At 36.0% G+C, this 19,464-nt stretch overlaps 1 protein-coding gene across 1 annotated transcript in view; it reads left to right on the top strand.

Annotated features, from left to right (window-relative positions):
- The window catches only part of PBX4 (PBX homeobox 4), a 61,818-nt gene that overhangs the window by 38,023 nt on the left and 4,331 nt on the right, over positions 1 to 19,464 (top strand). The window contains exons 3-7 of the mRNA XM_051971443.1: positions 8,719 to 8,960; positions 9,353 to 9,543; positions 10,402 to 10,537; positions 11,458 to 11,614; positions 12,140 to 12,243. Of these exons, the coding sequence (XP_051827403.1) occupies positions 8,719 to 8,960; positions 9,353 to 9,543; positions 10,402 to 10,537; positions 11,458 to 11,614; positions 12,140 to 12,243 (830 nt within the window). The remainder of the gene's footprint in view (positions 1 to 8,718; positions 8,961 to 9,352; positions 9,544 to 10,401; positions 10,538 to 11,457; positions 11,615 to 12,139; positions 12,244 to 19,464) is intronic.

The following is a 19,464-nucleotide window of genomic DNA, read 5'->3' as shown; positions in this document are numbered from 1 at the left end:
ATGTCCTGTATATCTTGTTTGTAAATAATTGTTTTTATATCTCCCCTCTACTATTAGACTGTGAGCTCCTTGAAAGTAGTTTTTTTTTGTTTGTTTGTTTGTTTGTTTTTTAGTTTGTATACCCAGGACTTTATCATAGTGCTTGACACATAGTTAATAAGTGTTGCCTGATTGATAAAAACCAAACTTTTGTATTTGTTCCTGGAAATAATAGAAACTGGAGCTCATCAAGTAGTGCGGGGACATGGTTATTATACCTGCTGTGTGAACCAATGGAGATTAGAATAGGAAAAAACTTACAGCAAAGAAACAATTAGAAAATTAATGCAGTAGTTCCCAGGAGAGGGATGATAAGGTGGTATTCTGTGAGTTAAAAGAAGGGGATGTACATGAGAGATATGGTAAAGGTAGAAAAGACAAGATTTGAGAACACTTTTTTAATAAAGGACCTATGAAAGTCAGAAATAGTCAATAAACATTGTCAATTTCAAGTATGAGCAACTTGGAAGTATGGTGAAACCCTTGATGGTAATGGGGAAATTGGAAAGAGGGAACTATTTGATGATATGATACTGGAGCTCAGACCAGATGCATAGTTTTGGGGATCATCTGCAGAGAGATGTTAATGTAGCCCATAGAAGCTAAGGAGTTCACTAAATGATAAAAACAAATTTTTTTGGCAGCCTGAAAAAACTTGTGGATTCTTCACAGCTTATTTTTAAATGCACAAAATATGTAGAATTAAAATGGACACAATCATGTAGAAATAGTTATCAAAATATCTTGTTAGAACTTTATGGACTTTAGATTAAGAACTTCTAGAATAACAGAAGAAGAAAAGAGACCATATAACAGAGTTTTAGGGTACATCTGCAGTTAGGCTTGTCATCAATGAAGAACCAGCAAAGGGAACTGGAAAAGAACTGGTCAGACGGATAGGAGAACTAGGAAAGAACAGTGTCATAAAACTCTAGAGAGGAGAGTGTATTAAGAAAGAAGAGGTAATGATAAACAGTCATGCATTTCAGAGAAGTCAAGGATGAAGAAGAAAAGCCGTGAAAGTTAATAATTAAAACATCTCTGGTAACTTTGGAGAGGGCAATGGTGTCAATCAAATAATGAGACCAGAAGTCAGAAAGCAGAGAGTTTAGAAATGAGGGAAGAGAAAATAGAAGCACCTAGTATAGGCACTTTTCTCTGGTTGAACTGAGAAAAAAAGGAGAGACCATAGCTAAAAAAATGTCAAGATCCAATGCAGGTTTTTTAAGAATGGAGAAAATATTTTGTTGTTTTTGTTTAGTAATTTTAGTCATGTCCAATTGCATCTGCAATTTTCTGGACAAGGTTTCCCTTTGTCCTTCTTCAGATCATTTTACAGGGAAGGAAACAATATAAGAGATGAAAGAGAGGGAGTGCAGATGATAGTGGGAGGCTATCTGCTGGAAAAGATTGGAGAGGGTAAGATGAAGGTACATGAATGGAGGGGCAGGGAAGCTTTGATTAGGAAAAGAACTCTCTCCACATCAGGAGAAGATAATGGAAGAAGGAATCTGGATGTTGTGAGATGTGAGTTAAGAAAGAACTCCCTCATCTCTATACCTGCCAGTGGAATTTTCTTAAAGCATAGCAATGTTCACTCCCTTCCTATTGCTTCTATGATAAAATACAAATTTGTAATTAAAACTCTTGTTGTTCTACTTTTGGTCAGCCTCTTAATCTTGTAGGATGCTTGGGGTAGGTACTCAGAGGTAAAGTGACTACCCAGGGGTATGCAGCCAGGTTGTGGGAGAGGCAAGACTAGAACACAGTTAATCCTGATTGGGAGGCTATCACTTTATCTACTGAGCCACACATCTCATAAACTAATGACATTTGTGTGGTTCTTTAAGGTTTGTGAACCACTTTATATGTATATTTTCTCATTTGAGCCTCACAAAAGCTCTATGAAGTAGATACATCTATATAGATCTTATACCTATTTATAGATGAAGAAACTGAAGCTCAGAAATTAGATAATTTGTCCATATTCACAGAATTAGTTAATGTCAGAGTCAGAGTTTGAATCCAAGCCTTTCTGACTCTTTTTCAGTTGTGCCACACTGCCTCTTACATGTTTTCCATGTTCTCCAATAGTTTCACAGATAAGGGGTAATCAGAACACATTATTTTCTGTTTGCCTGTTACATATGGCTGTTTTCAATGAAATCCTTACCTGGTACCTCCTCAAATCATGACAATCTGAGTTCCTGAAGGTGATACCAGGGGAAACATATGCTCAGGCAGTTTCTGCCAGTGTGGTAAGGATTTAGGTCTAGGCCCAGCAGTGGACTGTCTAAAGATTGTCAGCCAAGTTTAATTTTGTGAGGTTCATCACCAGATATAGTTATTTGTCTGTATTTCATTTCCTTTTACTGAATTGAGGGACCATGCCTTATTAATTTTTTATTTCATTCATTTTCTAGCATAATGATAAGTAACTCATTAGATTTAATTAATACATATATTTCTTCTAACAAGTACTTTTAAAATGTTTGCTCAACAGTTGAACATCATTGTTCTTTTAAAAATATTTTAAATATATGCATGAATTCACCATAGTTACCAAGTTCCATTCTATATATGCTATTCTTGTTTATTATCTCCCCACAAGGTTTTAAAACTTTTCCATTTTAATTTTTTAATTTTAAAAATTAAAAAAACTTTTAAATTTTAAAACTTAATGTCATCACGCCTCATGATGAAGCTCCCTCTAGAATCATATATCATTTAACTGTTTGTACCCCTAACTTGTTATCCAAAACATTTTACAAGTACTTAAGGAAAGATGGTACTTTGTTCTGCTTTTTTGGATTGAATGACTTAAAAAGAAACCTAAAAAGGTCCAACTTCTTTATTTTAAAGTCCAGGAAGTTGAAGATGAGAAGTTAAATGATTCACCAACACACAAGTGAACAGCAGAGCTAAGGACCCAAATCTTTGAGTTTCTATTTTATTTGGTTAATTGTTAGTTATTAAGGTTAGGGATAATTCTCTGTCTTACTCTTAAGCACCTCATTTTATTCATTTTATATTAAAGAACTAGAAAAAATTCTTAAAATTCCTCTGGAAGAAAAGAATATAAACTAAGGGAAATGCTGAAAAGAAGGGAAAGGAAGATAGGAACTTAGCAGCATTAGATCCCAAACTGTAATACAAAGCATCACTATAATGATTGGGCTCCAAAACTACCTAGTGCTGATTTTTTTTTTAACAGAAAAACTGATCTGTGGAATAGCAGAAGCAATTGAACACAGTAACACGGTATTTGATAAAACTAAAGACTCCAATTGTTGGGATAAGAACTCATGATAATTTTAAAAAATACTGGAAAAATTAAAAAGCAATATGGCAGAGATTAGATTTTGACCAGTAGTTTATGCCATATATCATAACCATATAAACATATATGACATATGTATAAAAGGCCATATTATACATAAACAAGAGTGGGCAGGGAAGCATACCTTTCACAAGTATGGAAAAAGGAGAGTTGTTTTTGAAAAAATACAAATATTACTTTTAATATTAATCCCTTCAGTTATTTTTTAAAGCTTTTTTATTTTTGAAACATATACATAGATAGTTTTCAACATTCACCCTTGTAAAACCTTGTGTTTTAATTTTTTTCTCTCTTTTTTCCCCCCACCCTCTCCCCTAGATGGCATATAATCCAATATATGTTTAACATGTGTGATTCTTCTATATATATTTCCTCATTTATCATGCTGCACAAGAAAAATCATATCAGAAAGGGGGAAAAAATGGGAAAGGAAACAATGCAAGCAAACAACAACAACAAAAAGTGAAAATACTATGTTTAGGCTATATCAGAAAGTGATTCAAATATCTAAAAACAAGAATATTTTTCTAATAGATCAAAACACATGAATATTCTCAAAAGAAGTAAGACAAACTGCCATATGAAAGCAACAACTGTAAGAAAAAAAGGCTGCAAATCACTCCAAAAAGGAAATACAAACTAAAACTATGGATTTCTACCTCATACCTATTAGACTGGGGAAAAAAATAACAAAAATGGGATATGACAACTGTTGGAAGACAGGCACAATAAAGTAATGCTGGTAGAGCTATGAATTGAGCCAAAATATTCTGGAAAGTAAAATGGAACTGAGTTTAAAATAGTTGGGTCTACCACACTTAATACTGTACACCAAGGTGAGATCAAAATGGGTTCATGATGTAGGAATAAAGAATAAGATTATAAATCAATTAGAAGAACATAGGATAGTTTATCTCTCAGACCTGTGGAGGAAGAAGGAATTTGTCACCAAAGAAGAAGTAGAGCTCATTATGATCACAAAATAGAAAAAATTTTGATTATATCAAGTTAAAAAGCTTTTGTACAAACAAAACTAATGCAGACAAGATAGAAGGGAAGCAATAAAGTTGGAAAACATCTATACAGTTGAAGGTTCTGATAAAAGCCTCATTTCCAAAATATATAGAGAATTGACTCATTTGGAACTATGCTCAAAAAGTTATCAAACTGTGCATACCCTTTGATCCAGCAGTGTTTCTACTGGGCTTATACCCCAAAGAGACACTAAAGAAAGGAAAGGGACCTGTATGTGCCATAATGTTTGTGGCAGCCCTGTTTGTAGTGGCTAGAAGCTGGAAAATGAAAGGATGTCCATCAATTGGAGAATGGTTGAGTAAATTGTGGTATATGAATGTTATGGAATATTATTGTTCTGTAAGGAATGACCAGCAGGATGAATACAGAGAGGACTGGTGAGACTTACATGAACTGATGCTGAGTGAAATGAGCAGAACCAGGAGATCATTATATACCTCAACAACGATACTGTTTGAGGATGTATTCTGATGGAAGTGGATCTCTTCAATAAAGAGAGCCTTAATTGATCAAAGATGGACAGAAGCAGCTACACCCAGAGAAAGAACACTGGGAAATGAATATAAACTGCTTGCATTTTTGTTTTTCTTCCCGGGTTATTTATACCTTCTGAATTCAATTCTCCCTGTGCAACAAGAAAACTGTTCGGTTCTGCATACATATATTGTGTCTAGGATATACTGCAACCCATTCAACATGTAAAGGACTGCTTGCCATCTGGGGGAAGGGGTGGAGGGAGGGAGGGAGGGGAAAAATCGGAACAGAAGTGAATGCAAGGGATAATGCTGTAAAAAATTACCCTGGCATGTGTTCTATCAATAAAAAGTTATTTAAAAAAAAAGAGAGAGAGAAAGAGAATTGACTCAAATTTATAAGAAATCAAGCCATTCTCCAATTGATAAATAGTCAAAGAATATGAACAGACAATTTTCAGATGATAAAATTGAAACTATTTCTATCCATATGAAAAGGTATTCCAAATCATTATTGATCAGAGAAATGCAAATTAAGACAACTCTGAGATACCACTACACACTTCTCAGATTGGCTAAGATGACAGGAAAAGATAATGATGAACATTGGAGGGGATGTGGGGAAACTGGGACACTGATGCATTGTTGGTGGAGTTGTGAATGGATCCAACCATTCCGGAGAGCAGTTTGGAACTATACTCAAAAGGTTGTCAAAACTGTGCATACCCTTTGATCCAGCAGCATTACTACGGGGCTTATATCCCAAAGAGATATTAAAAAAGGGAAAGGGACTTGTTATGTGCCAAAATGTTTGTGACAGCCCTTTTTGTAGTGGCTAGAAACTGGAAATTGAATGGATGCCCATCAGTTGGAGAATGGCTGAGTAAATTGTGTTATATGAATGTTATGGAATATTATCGTTCTATAAGAAATGACCAGCAGGATGAATACAGAGTGTCTTGGAGAGACTTACATGAACCGATACTAAGTGAAATGAGCAGAACCAGGAGATCATTATATATTTGAACAACAATAACATATGAGGATTAATTCTGATGGAAGCGGATATCTTCGACAAAGAGAAGATTCAAATCAGTTTTATTAATCAGTAATGACAAATCCAGCTATAACCAGTGAAAGAACACTGGGAAATGAGTGTGGATCACAACATAGCCTTTACATTCTTTCTGTTATTGTTTGCTTGCATTTTTGTTTTTCTTCCCAGGTAATTTTTACCTTCATTCTAAATCCGATTTTCCTAGTGTAGCAAGCAAGACAACTGTATGACTACGTATACATATATTGTTAAAAAAAAAAAAAAAAGTTGGGTCTATATCCCAAAGAGCTTAAATAGCGAAAGGGCCAGCATACATATAAATAGTTACAGTATCATTTTATATTGTAGTAAAACAATTGGAAACAAAGTGAATTCATGGTTAGGAAGACATTCTGAGAATGATTTAGAGAGTTTTTGTGAAGTGCAAGGTCAATAAGAATCAACAATATATTGTAACCTTAGCATGCACTGAGAGAGTTTCTAGGAAGAGAAAATGAGATTCCTATGTTACTCCACCCTCATTAGATTTCACCTAGGATTTTGTATTCAGTTTTGAGTGCTACTGTTTAAGATGAGAAGCTGACCAAGGAGGGCAGCTAGAATAGTGAAAGGCCTTGGTACCATATTATATGAAGAACACTGAAGGAACTGGGGATGTTTGAACAGAAGAAGATCAAGGGACACCATGATAGCAGTCTTTAATCATTTGAAGGTTTGCCATGTTTCACATGACTAGAAATTTTCAGAAATTGTAAGTTTGGTGTCGAGAAAAAAAACTTCTTAACAACTAGAATTACCCCAGTGGGATAGGCTAGAGAGAAGCAGGTGGTGGATTCCCCTACATGGAGATTTTCCAGCAGAGATGAGTTGTTCACTTGTCAGATGTGCTTTAATGAGTAGGTGTTTCAATCAGGGTTTGGGTCAAGGTAGCTTCCAAGATTCCTTCCAGCTTAAAAATACTTTGATTTAGGGGGAATAATTATTAAGCAAATTAGGCTATAAGAATCTAATTGAGTAATAAGAATCATTTTAAGAAATGATGAAAGGGATGGATTCAGAAAAATCTGGGGACTTTTTTTGAACTAATATAGAATGAAATGAGCAGAACCACTGGAAGAGTTTATACAGTAGTTCTAGTATTGAAAAGGAAAACAAATGTGCCATTCAAAAGAGTGACAATATTCCTAAAGAATTACCTTTATTATATATGTCACTCCATTAATAATTAGAATAGTGTAGATGAGAAAGAGGGTTAGAGACTTTAAGGGAATCTAAATTAACTTTTAAAAATTTCTAAGTGAGTTAACTGGGGAAAAGATCATACTTCTTTAAAAATGGTGGTGAGGTAGGGAGAGTCAGAAAGAGATGCTGCTTTGGATATATAAGGTTTAATGTAGTTTTGGATATGTTGAATTAGTCACCACTTTGTGAATATTCTAAAACAACTGATAGTTAAAAATGAATTTACATAATTTTGGAGGATGTTTTTATAATTGAATATGAGAGTGCTTAATGTAATAATTGAGTTCTCCAGAAAAAAGATTCACAGTAATCAAAGTTGAAAAAATGTGTGTGTGTCAAGTCCTAGAATCCTTAAGTTAAATTAAGACTCCTCAGTCTACATGCACCAAACAAAAGTGTAAACTATTTGTTATTGCCCTGTGCCATTGGAAAAGTGCTGACTGTCCTGGCTTGCAGTAAAATGGGGGTGAATACTCTGATTTGGGAAGAAGCTTTGTTCAGAGCCCAAGAAAAGCTGAGGTTGCAAACTTATCCCCAAGCCTTTCTAATAAGTAAAAAATTAAAATTAAAAATAGTGTGCAATGTTGGAGAAAAAAATAAGTTAGTTAGACTTTACCCTCATTCCAAGATGGATCAGCTCTGCATATTTACATAGAACAGAGAAGAAAACAAAAGATTTAGGACAAAAACTGAGTAGTATTTGAAGAGCTAGCTTTGAAATGACCTCAGAAAGTTCACTGAATGTTTCTGAAGGCTTGTAATATTTAATATTTAATTTAAAACGATTTTTTCAAATTATTTGTACAAAAATATTAGAAGGTGTATAGTTTTTTCCAAAGTTATATTTAATTCAGCATATTAGTGTTCAATATGTGGTGATCTTCTGTTTCAGGGTATCAGGTTTTGGATTAGCCTAGAAGTATTTAATTTTCATCAAACTATTGCATCAGAAAACTTGTTAAATTTTATTTGTTGCAATTGCAGGATATTCTTTGGGTTAAGCTTAACTCAGTTAGTCTTTTCCCATGCAAGATGATATCACTAAAATTCAGGATTGTTTATAAAAGATATCAAAGTACTAACAAAAAAAGTGACAAAATTGAATGAAAATGTTGAATAACACAACGGCCTAAAGATTGTTCCTTTCATCATATCTCTTGGTTAGAAATCTGAACTCTCTCAGTTCTGACTAAGAAAAAATAGAAAGTATTGCTTAATAATTTTAAGTTTTAAGTGTTTAAACAGAATTATTTTAAACCTGTTTTCTCTCTTCTTCACTAAGTAAATACCTTTAACTTTACTTCATGAAAACTTTTGCTTTCTTCTGCAGAACAATTCTGCCCACCTAAAGTCTCTGAAACTTTTGTTAAAGGTTTACAAAGAACATTATTGAGAGAACCTAATTTAGTGATTAAATAAAATAATTGTTCTTCTAAATAGCTCAGTGAAAAAATAGAGAACTGTCCTAATGTCAATTTTATTTTTCCTTTAGAAAGTGAATAATGATTTGATCCACCTTTCTGTTCATCTAGTGTTAAGTATTCGTGGTATTCAGGAAGAGGACCCCCCAGATGCTCAGCTAATGAGACTAGATAACATGTTGCTGGCAGAGGGTGTCTCCGGGCCTGAGAAAAGAGGAAGAGGAGGACCGTCGGCTGTAGCAGCAACATCAGGTGGCTGTCCAAATGACAATAGCATTGAACACTCTGACTACAGGGCCAAGCTGTCACAGATCCGACAGATATACCACTCTGAGCTAGAGAAATATGAACAGGTGATCTTTCTGCATGGAAGAGTTTTTATCATGTGAATGCGCATTTGTAAAAACCAAAACGAAAACCAAATAACTTTGTTTCTTTTGTGGCAAGAATAGGGAATACACTTAATTGGTACAACTTTACAGAAATAGCGAATTTGAGTGAAAACACTTTCATCTGCTGCTCCAAATATAGCTAAGATAAAAAGCACTTAACACTGCTTACATTCAGCAGGCCAGTGTTTGAAAACATTAGGGGTCTGGTGGTTGCCATATGGTAGAAGAGGAAGCTGAGACCTGGGGGCATGTCCAGTGTTGTGGAGTCATTCCCATGTGCTAAGATTAGATTTAGCTGTGAGCTATTAATCTCTGGGAGTTATAGTGTTCTTTTGTCTGTGTGTTTCCTCCAGGCCTGCAGTGAGTTTACTACTCATGTCATGAACCTTCTTAGGGAGCAAAGCAGAACAAGGCCAATTTCACCCAAAGAAATTGAACGCATGGTCAACATCATCCATGGGAAATTCAGTACTATCCAGATGCAGCTGAAGCAAAGCACGTGTGAAGCGGTGATGATCTTGCGGTCCCGATTTCTAGATGCCCGGTAAGGAGGAAAGGTCAAAAGCAGACAGTTGATCCCTATTTCTTCTAGATTTTCTTCCAGACACATTTAAAGACCCTTCTTTGAATGTCTGATGTGTTATTGGGTTCTAGGCTGACTATTTAGTCAGTCAGTCAGGAAGCATATTTAATACCTACTATTTGCCAAGTATTATGCTCAAGTGCTGAATGAAGTACAAGATCTCTTAGAAAAATTAACTTAATTGATATAAAAAGGATTTTTGGAGAGTCAAGGTGTTTTAGTAATTATAATAATCACTCAGACTAATATTGGTCTTTGAGTCCTGGCCAAGTCCCTTAACCTCTCATTGCCTCAGACTACTCCCTAAGCCTGTGAGTTGCAACAAAAGGTATCATCTTGCATTAGTAGATTGATTTTCCTCCTCTAGTAATTCACTGTGTCAATGAAATTGCATTTCTACTCCCTAAACTCAGTAATAACTCAGATGTATATAGTCTCTTGTGTATTAAGGGCTTTTTTCCCCCATAATAATCTTTTGAAGGTTAGAGTAAAAATGTCATTAATGCAGAGGAGGAAATAGGCTTCCAGAAGTTGTGTAACTTGCTTAAGATCACATGGTTGGTAAATAGCCAACCTGAGGCTGGAACATAGGTCTTCTACATCTCAAGTTCAAAATTCTCTCTACTGTATTATACTGGGCATGTATACAATATACCCCTTTTCACTTCAGAAAATCATTAAATATTGGAGAGAGACTCAGTTATTCAATCCATTGTGCATTCTTTTGGGAATTGGGGCCATAAGGCATTGCTAGGTAAGCAAAGTACTATTAGTGAACCGAGGAGTCAGAGAGTCTTCCTGATCAGTTTGTCTTTCCAGGCGAAAGCGACGTAATTTCAGCAAGCAGGCAACAGAAGTCCTGAATGAATATTTTTATTCCCACCTGAGCAACCCTTACCCCAGTGAAGAAGCCAAAGAAGAGTTAGCCAAGAAAGGCGGCATCACTGTCTCCCAGGTGACTGGCCTCCCAAGGGTGGGAGTGGGAGTGGGAGGACCACTAAATTCCTTAGGTCTGCTAAAAGACATTGTCAAAAGCAGACTTTTAGAATGGAAGGAAGAGAATTCAAGAACTAGAAGAGGCCTCAGAGATCAGCTAATCCTCCAGTCATTTTTCCATTTGTTGAAGAAACAGATCCATAAATGTCCATGAAGATGTAGTGACATTTTTCTTTTTACAAATTTGTAATAGAATAATCAGTATAGTCATGTAGGTGATATTGATGATGATAATCATAATTGACATTTACATAGCCCCTTAAATTTTGAGTTGTGTGAAATAACCTATAAATGTTTTGCAACCTTTAAAAATGTTACATACATTCTGCACACATATATTATATCTAGGATATACTATAACGTATTTAACATATATAGGACTGCCTGCCATCTGGAGGGAGGGAAAGGAAAAGTCGGAACAGAAGTGAGTGCAAGGGATAATGTTGTAAAAAAATTACCCAGGCATGGGTTTTGTCAATAAAAGTTATCAAAAAAAAATGTTACTTACACATTGTCCTATCATTCTTATTACATACATTAGATCATTACAACAACTGAAAATCAGAGACATCATATGACAGAGGCGGGATTGAAATCCATATCAAATTAAGCACCCTAGCCACTCCGTCAGTGGACATTACAGGCTCTTCTTTTGTCCCTTTGAGATGTAATAGATAATATTTATATATAGGGAAATAGGTACAATGTTGTGATATTGTCCAGGACAGAAGAGGCAGCTGACTTTGATACCACTTGTCTCTTGCAAGCATCCGAAGGAAGCCTCCTTGCCTTTCAGTTAAATCAGCCCAAGTACATACTACCTGGACATAAGTAGAACAAAAATCTTGGGGTCAGCTTTTAATAGCCCTATGTCCACAGGTGTCTAACTGGTTTGGCAACAAGAGAATCCGTTACAAAAAGAATATGGGGAAATTTCAGGAAGAAGCTAATATTTATGCAGCAAAGACAGCAGTGGATGCAACTACTGTAGTGGCCCAAGGAAACCAGGCAAATTCCCCATCCACACCTTCCTCTGGTAAGTAAGGGCTCACAAGAGCTCCTGTGCAATAGCAGGTGCCTCCAAGTACTCTCTGGTGCTGTAAGATAGCTTGTTTCTGCTTTGGTTATTCAATTTGTCTTGTGTAAAGATGAGTGATCTGATAAGGTAAGCGTCAAAGTTCTGATGCCATGGAAATGATGCTGTTCTCTTTCTTAGAACAAGTAGGTAGGTGAAAGAATTGAGATGCACCTTGTAAAGAGGTCCAAGGCTCCTCTTCTCCACATTGGTCTTTTCAGTGACTATTGAGGTACTTTGGAGGCCTTTATCTGAGCTGTGAAGTTTCTGCCATGATTTGGTGGTAAAAATAAAACATTTGATTAACTTGGGTCCAGCTCTTCCACCTGACCTGCCCATTTAGAGCTGGCACATTTAAACTAACAGCTCTAACCAGAAGTGAAGGCTGGATTCCAGCCCAGAAATGCCCACTAATTTCCTGCCAAACTACACTGAACAACTAGGCAGATGTATTGTGTCTGTCCTGACTCTTTCTGCCTTTTTCAGGCTCCTCTGGCTCTTTCAAGATGACAAATTCTGGGGATTCCTTTATTAATCTACAGTCACTAACTTACCAGAGCTCTCCAGTGGGAGCCAGCGTGCAGTCACAGGTGAGTCTGGAGATTATAGTTATTTGCATTTGTGATGACCTCAGGAAGAACTTTGCTTTAGAGATTTAAGGCTCCCTTAAATTCCATGACATTTGTCAGTCTATCGATTTGTGTTTACAAAGCTAATCTTCTAGAAACATTTCTTTCTAGGTAAAATACCTGCAGTTGGGTAAATTATCTCTAGATAGGAAGCAAGTGTTTGGATTATGTTCTTATGGTCTAGGACAGTAGGTTTGGATCAGTCAATCAACACTGAACTCTTCACCTCCACTTCTTAGAATCCCTCATCTCCTTCAAGATATCTCTCACTTTTTGTATGAAGTCTTTCCTCATCCCTGTAAGTGAATTTTTTCCCTGCAAAAAGTTACCTTATACAGCTAGTCTGCTATAAGGCACCATTCCTAACAATCACCATGTGATGCAAAATGTGCACAGCACGACGGGGTCGGGAGCAAAAACTTTGTTAATGATATATTTTTTTTATAGATAGGAACTGAAAAAAAAGAGATAAGAAGCTAATGAAAAGTGATAGCATGATTTAATACATGTCAGATGGTTATGAATACATAAATACTACTTTAAATAATGATGGCGTGGTCTAGTGCGACTGCTTGACCTTCACCCCTGTTCCCACAATGCCCACACTGACAAAGTCTCAAACAGATTGGTCAGACTGAAATTCCAGTCCTTAGATGTTGGAAAGTGAGGGCAAAGGAATAACATAGACTAGCCCTTTACCATCCACTGTTCCTCCTGTAGAAGATAGACAGTGAATATGAAACAAGACCAGAAGTTTTTTATGAAAGTGGCCATCAGAAGGATTGCAGCTTGTGAGTTATTGGGTTGCAGTACAGTTTTTTTCTGCATTCTCCTTTGTCTCAGATGCAATCATGTAAAAGTAAGCATTCTGTTTAAATTATTTCCTTATATATCAGACACACTGGAACAAATATATGTTTTCAAAACAAGTTCTTATAGCAAAATTGATTTTTTTCTTATATTTTGTGTAGATACACAAATTGATAGAATAGACTCCTTGAGGATGGCGATAATTTTGCTTTTGTCATTTTGTTACCAGTGCTTAATGTAGTACCTAATACATAGAGGCTTAATAAATTCTTGTCATTTGATTGGTTAATTGAATATTAATTATTCTCAAATCATTGTTTTTAGCATTATGGACTATACGAAGAAACAGGATGTAGGATATGTCTTTTCTTCTTAAGTAGCTCAAAACTTGTTTGAGAAAATGACATATCTAGAAGGATATTGCTAATGACACTACAAGATATGATAAACAAAAAGTCAGTTGTGGCCCTTTGAATTCAGAGGACAAATTATCACTTCGGCTAGGAAAATCAGAGAAAGCTGCATAGAGAAAGTAGCTTTTGAGAATGAGCATAATTCCTTTGGGGTCAAAGGTGACTATTTTGGGCAGGAAAACGTAAGGTATGAATAAAAGTAAGTAGACAAATTTTAAATAAGGAAAAGAAAGGGGGTTATTGAAGATGTGCTATGTGAATAGGCTAGGGAAAGTGGGATCCCCACAAAGAATTTAGGACTTATTTTGTAGGCAATAGGAAGGTGCTGGAGGCTACTTAGTAGGGCCAATTATTTTTTAATCCGGGTGTCTCCATGTCCTTTTCCACTCAGAAATCTTCATTGACCCTCCATGGAAAACTATAAACTCTTCCCCTAGCACTTATTGTATTTTTATTCCTGCCAAACTGTACTGCCACCCTCTCCCCAAACCAGATATTATGAAACTTCTCACTTTTGTGACTTTGAACAGGCTTGCTCTGCTATTCCTCCTTATACATTTATTTAACTTTTTAGTTTTGTCTTCCCCAGTAGAATGTCAATTTCTGAAGGGCAGGAACTGTTTGATTTTTGTTTTTCTATCCCCAGTGCAAAACACAGGATCTAGCATATAGAAACACTTAATATTTGATTATTTTGTGGAACAAAAACATTATGATTAGAACTTCACTGTATTTGCAACATTCAGGAAAACTGTGATTCTAGTTTTCTTAGAGAAAACTAGTGATGGACTTAGCAGATAAACACTATAGAGTCTAAGCTGGTGATAAAGAGGGTGGCAGGGTAAAGAGAAAGATCAGTGGGGATAAAAAAAAAGGAATGACTTTAATGACAGTGTGCAGGACAGAAGTTAGCTGGTTTTTACCTACATAGTGTGGTAGAACAAGGACAGGAGCTCAGAATTTAGAGTTAAATGGGCTGCGTGTACTTCAGTACATCTTTGGACCAGGGGAGCAGTGCTTTGAAGAGTGAAGACGATTATTAAATATATTTTGAAGGAGAAAAGTTGGAGAAAGGTCATACCAAAAAATGGAGAGTTTGATGTAGTTCAAGGAAGTCAGTTCACGCTGGGCTCAGGGAAAATGAAAACAAAAAAGTGAAACTTTTCTTACTTTCACAGAGCTTACATTTTCCTTGGGTGTAGATAATTTAATAGAAAATTTATGCAGACCAAAACAAAGTAATTTCTAGGGTTTAGAGGAGAGCACCAATAACTAGTATTTGAACTAAATTCAGAGTGTTGTTAGGGAGTTTAAAAGGCAGAAGTTTAATAAACAGAAGTGAGGAAACAGAGTGGATGCCCATCAATTAGAGAATGGCTGAATAAATTGTGGTATATGAATATTATGGAATATTATTGTTCTGTAAGAAATGACAGCAGGATGATTTCAGAAAGGCCTAGAGAGACTTGCATGAAACTGGTGCTGAGTGAAATGAGCAGAACCAGGAGATCATTATATACTTCAACAACAATACTATATGATGATCAATTCTGATGGACATGGCCATCTTCAGCAGTGAGATGAACCAAATCAGTTCCAATAGAGCAGTAATGAACTGAATCAGCTATACCCAGCAAAAGAACTCTGGGAGATGACTATGAATCACTACATAGAATTCTCAATCCCTCAATTTTTGTCCACCTGCATTTTTTATTTCCTTCACAGGTTAATTGTACACTATTTCAAAGTCCGATTCTTCTTGTACAGCAAAATATTTGTATGGACATGTATACATATATTGTATTTGACTTATAGTTTAACATATTTTATATGTATTGGTCAACCTGCCATCTGGGGGCGGGAGGGAAGGAGGGGAAAAATTGGAACAAAAGGTTTTGCAATTGTCAATGCTGAAAAATTACCCATGCATCTGTCTTGTAAATAAAAAGCTATTTATTTATTTATTTTGTTTTTATTTTTAAATAACTTTTTATTGACAGAACCCATGCCAGGGTAATTTTTTACAACATTATCCCTTGCACTCACTTCTGTTCCAATTTTTCCCCTCCCTTCCTCCATCCCCTCCCCCAGATAGCAAGCAGTCTTTTACATGTTAAATAGGTTATAGTTTATCCTAGATACAATATATGTGTGCAGAACCGAACAGTTCTCTTGTTGCATAGGGAGAATTGGATTCAGAAGGTATAAATAAAAAGCCATTAATTAAAAAAAAAAAAAAAGAAAGAAAGAAACAGAAGTGAAGGAAAAATCTCCTGACATAGGTTCACAGGTAAGAGATGGAAGCTGCCTTGTTATACAAGATGGGATAGCAGGTGGGCTGGTTTGCCTGAAATAGAGACTATATGAGGGAAGTTAATGTGAAATTAGTTTGGAAAAAGAGTTTGGAGTCAGATTATGAAGAATATAAATGTAAAACAAGGGATTGTATATTTTATCCTAGAAACAATTGGGACAGCAATTTCTAAATGGAGGAGGATGGGAGGAAGGTGGAGAAGTACTGAGAATGTTACATGGTCATACTGAAGAAATGACCCTTTGGTAGCTGTGTGAGATCAGTCAAGAAGCTATCAAAGTAGTCCAAATGAGAAGTGATTGTGGTCTAAATTACTGTGATGGCAGTGTGAATGGAGAAAGATATGGATGTGTTTGTGGAGATAGTTGAAGTCATTGAAAAGGTATGAAGAAAGAAAGCTCAAGACAAGATCTCTGGATTAAACCCTTGCAAAGGAGATGATCCAGCAAAGAAATTGAAGAACCATAAGGGAGAGGTATTATGGAAAACCCAGTAGGAGCAAATATTCAGAAGGATGGTAGTGGTTAGCACTTACTGAAAGAAAGCACAGGAAGGGTAAGTATTAAGAAAAAGGCATTGGCCTCTTTGTAGTGGCCAGGAACTGTAAACTGAGTGGATGTCCATCATTTGGAGAATGGCTGAATAAATTGTGGTATATGAATATTATGGAATATTATTATTCCGTAAGAAATGACCAGCAGGATGATTTCAGAAAGGCCTGGAGAGACTTACATGAACTGATGCTGAATGAAATGAGCAGGACCAGAAGATCATTATATACTTCAACAACAATACTATATGATGATTCTGATGGACGTGGCCTTCTTCAACAATGAGATGAACCAAATCAGTTCCAGTAGAGCAATAATGAACTAAATCAGCTATACCCAGGGAAAGAACTCTGGGAGGTGAATATGAACCACTACATAGTCCTCTATTTTTGTCTGCCTGCATTTTTTATTTCCTTCACAGGCTAGTTGCACACTATTTCAAAGTCTGACTCTTTTTATACAGCAAAATAACTGTTTGGACATGTATACATATATTGTATTTAACTTATACTTTAACATATTTAACATGTATTGGTCAACCTGCCATCTGGGGGAAGGGGTGGGGGGAAGGAGAGAAAAAGTTGCAACAAAAGAATTTGCAACTGTCAGTGCTGAAAAATTACATATGCATATATCTTGTAAATAAAAAGCTATGATAATAAAAAAAAAAAAAGAAGAAGAAAAAGGCATTGGGGGCAGCTAGGTGGTACAGTGGATAGAGCACCAGCCCTGAAGTCAGAAAGACCTGAGTTCAAATCTGGCCTTAGATACTTAATACTTCCTATCTCTGTGACCCTGGGCAAGTCACTTAACCCCAATTGCTTCAACAAAAAAGAAGAAAAGAAAAAGGCATTGATTTTTATCATTTAATAGATCATTGGTGATCTTAGAGAGCAGTTTCTTTTGGGTGGATGATTGGACTTACCAAAGAATGAGAATGAGTGAGGTATGAGAAAGTAGAGGAAATGAGTAGAAACTGACTTTTCTATAGCTTTGACAGTGAAGCAGACAGAGAAGTGAAACAAACTTTTGAATGTTTGACCTATAAAAACAGGAATTAGAAGCAATAAAATGTTTGAAGGGTTATCACTTAGAAGAAGGATTAGATCTGTTCTGTTTGCTTCCAAAGGGCAGAATAAGAAATGGTGGGTGGAAGTTTTAAAAAAGGCAAATTTCAGCTTTATATAATCAACAGCACATCCATAGGCTGAACATTGGGGATACAAACACAAAACTGAATCAGCCCCTGCTTGTAAAGGGCTTATGTTCTATCAGGGAAATAACATGCACGAATCTAAATGTATGCAAAATTAATAAAAGGGGATTTTTTGAGAGAAAAAGGTTGCAGTGACCAGTGGGATGAGAAAGGCCTCTTGGAAGATGTGGTGCTTGGGCTGATCCTACAAAAGTATGAATTCAAAATCTAAACTGTAAGAAGGGAGTGCATCTCAGATCTGGGCATGGCCTGGGAAAAAGGAAGATCATTTTGGTTGGATTGTAATGTTCATGAAACATAGAAGTGTGGAATAATGTAGATTATTTGGAGCCATTTTGAGTCAGCAGAGGAATGTGAAACAAAACCTCTCTAGTTTGAGTTTTAAGCCTAAATCTGTCAAGGATGAGTTGAAAAAATAAAATTTTTAAAAAGAATTTATTATTATTTATTCTGTACTAGTTACTATCAAGCACTGGAATTACAAATCTGAAAAGTCCTTGTTACCAAGATACTTACATTCTAATAAGGGAAGACAAAACATAAAGGACTCCTCTATGGTGGTGGGGTAGAGGTTTAGACAGAGGAAGCAAAGGGATAGTGAGTGGAGGCCTAGGTCTCCAGAAGTGGCTATGTTATTTGTTAACATAGAAGCACCTTCTCTTTTTTATAATGTCACAACCCTGGTGCAAATCCTCCTCACCTCATGCCTCAACTATTACAATAGTCTGATGGCTAATCTTGCCTCAAACCTTTGCTCACTCCATTCCATTGTCCTTTCATATGTCACATTAATCTTCCTAAAACAGATTATGTCATCTCTTCCCTGCCTTTAGTAAACTCCAAGGACTACTTTTTTTTTTTATTATTATAGCTTTTAATTTACAAGATATATGCATGGGTAATTTTACAGCATTTACGATTGCAAAACCTTTTGTTCCAATTTTTCCCCTTCTTCCCCCCACCCCCTCCCCCAGATGGCAGGTAGACCAATACATGTTTAATATGTTATAGTATATGTTAAATACAATATATGTATACATATCCATACAGTTATTTTGCTGCACAAGAAGAATTGGACTTTGAAATAATGTACAATTAACCCATGAAGGAAATAAAAAATGCAGGCGGACAAAAACAGAGGTATTGGAAATGCTATGTAGTGGTTCACACTCATTTCCCAGAGATCTTTCACTGGGTGTAGCTGGTTCTATTCATTATTGAACAAATGGAACTGATTTGACTCATTTCATTATTGAAGAGAGCTGTGCCCGTCAGAATTGATCATCATATAGTATTGTTGTTGAAGTATATAATGATCTCCTGGTCCTGCTCATTTCACTCAGCATCAGTTCATGTAAGTCTCTCCAGGCCTTTCTGAAATCATTCTGTTGGTCATTTTTTACAGAACAATAATATTCTATAACATTCATATACCACAGTTTATTCAGGCCATTCTCCAACTGATGGGCATCCACTCAGTTTCCAGTTTCTGGACACTACAAAGAGAGCTGCTACAAACATTTTTGCACATACAGGTCCCTTTCCCTTCTTTAAGATCTCTTTGGGATATAAGCCCAGTAGTATCACTGCTGGATCAAAGGGTATGCACAGTTTGATAACTTTTTGAGCATAGTTCCAAATCGCTCTCCAGAATGGCTGGATGATTCACAATTCCACCAACAATGTATCAGTGTCCAAGGGCTACTTATTACCCCAAGAATCAAATATAAAATCCTTTTTAGTATTCAAAGCCCTTCACAACTATTTGCATTTTTGATTTTCTTCCCGAGTTATTTTTACCTTCTGAATCCAATTCTCCCTGTGCAGCGGGAGAACTGTTCGGTTCTGCAAATATGTATTGTATCTAGGATATACTGC

The sequence above is a fragment of the Antechinus flavipes genome, chromosome 1 (genome assembly GCF_016432865.1).
Source record: "Antechinus flavipes isolate AdamAnt ecotype Samford, QLD, Australia chromosome 1, AdamAnt_v2, whole genome shotgun sequence".
NCBI classification, from domain to species: Eukaryota; Metazoa; Chordata; class Mammalia; order Dasyuromorphia; family Dasyuridae; genus Antechinus; species Antechinus flavipes.
Note: the sequence above shows the minus strand (reverse complement) of the source record. Positions and strands in the feature narration are given on the sequence as shown.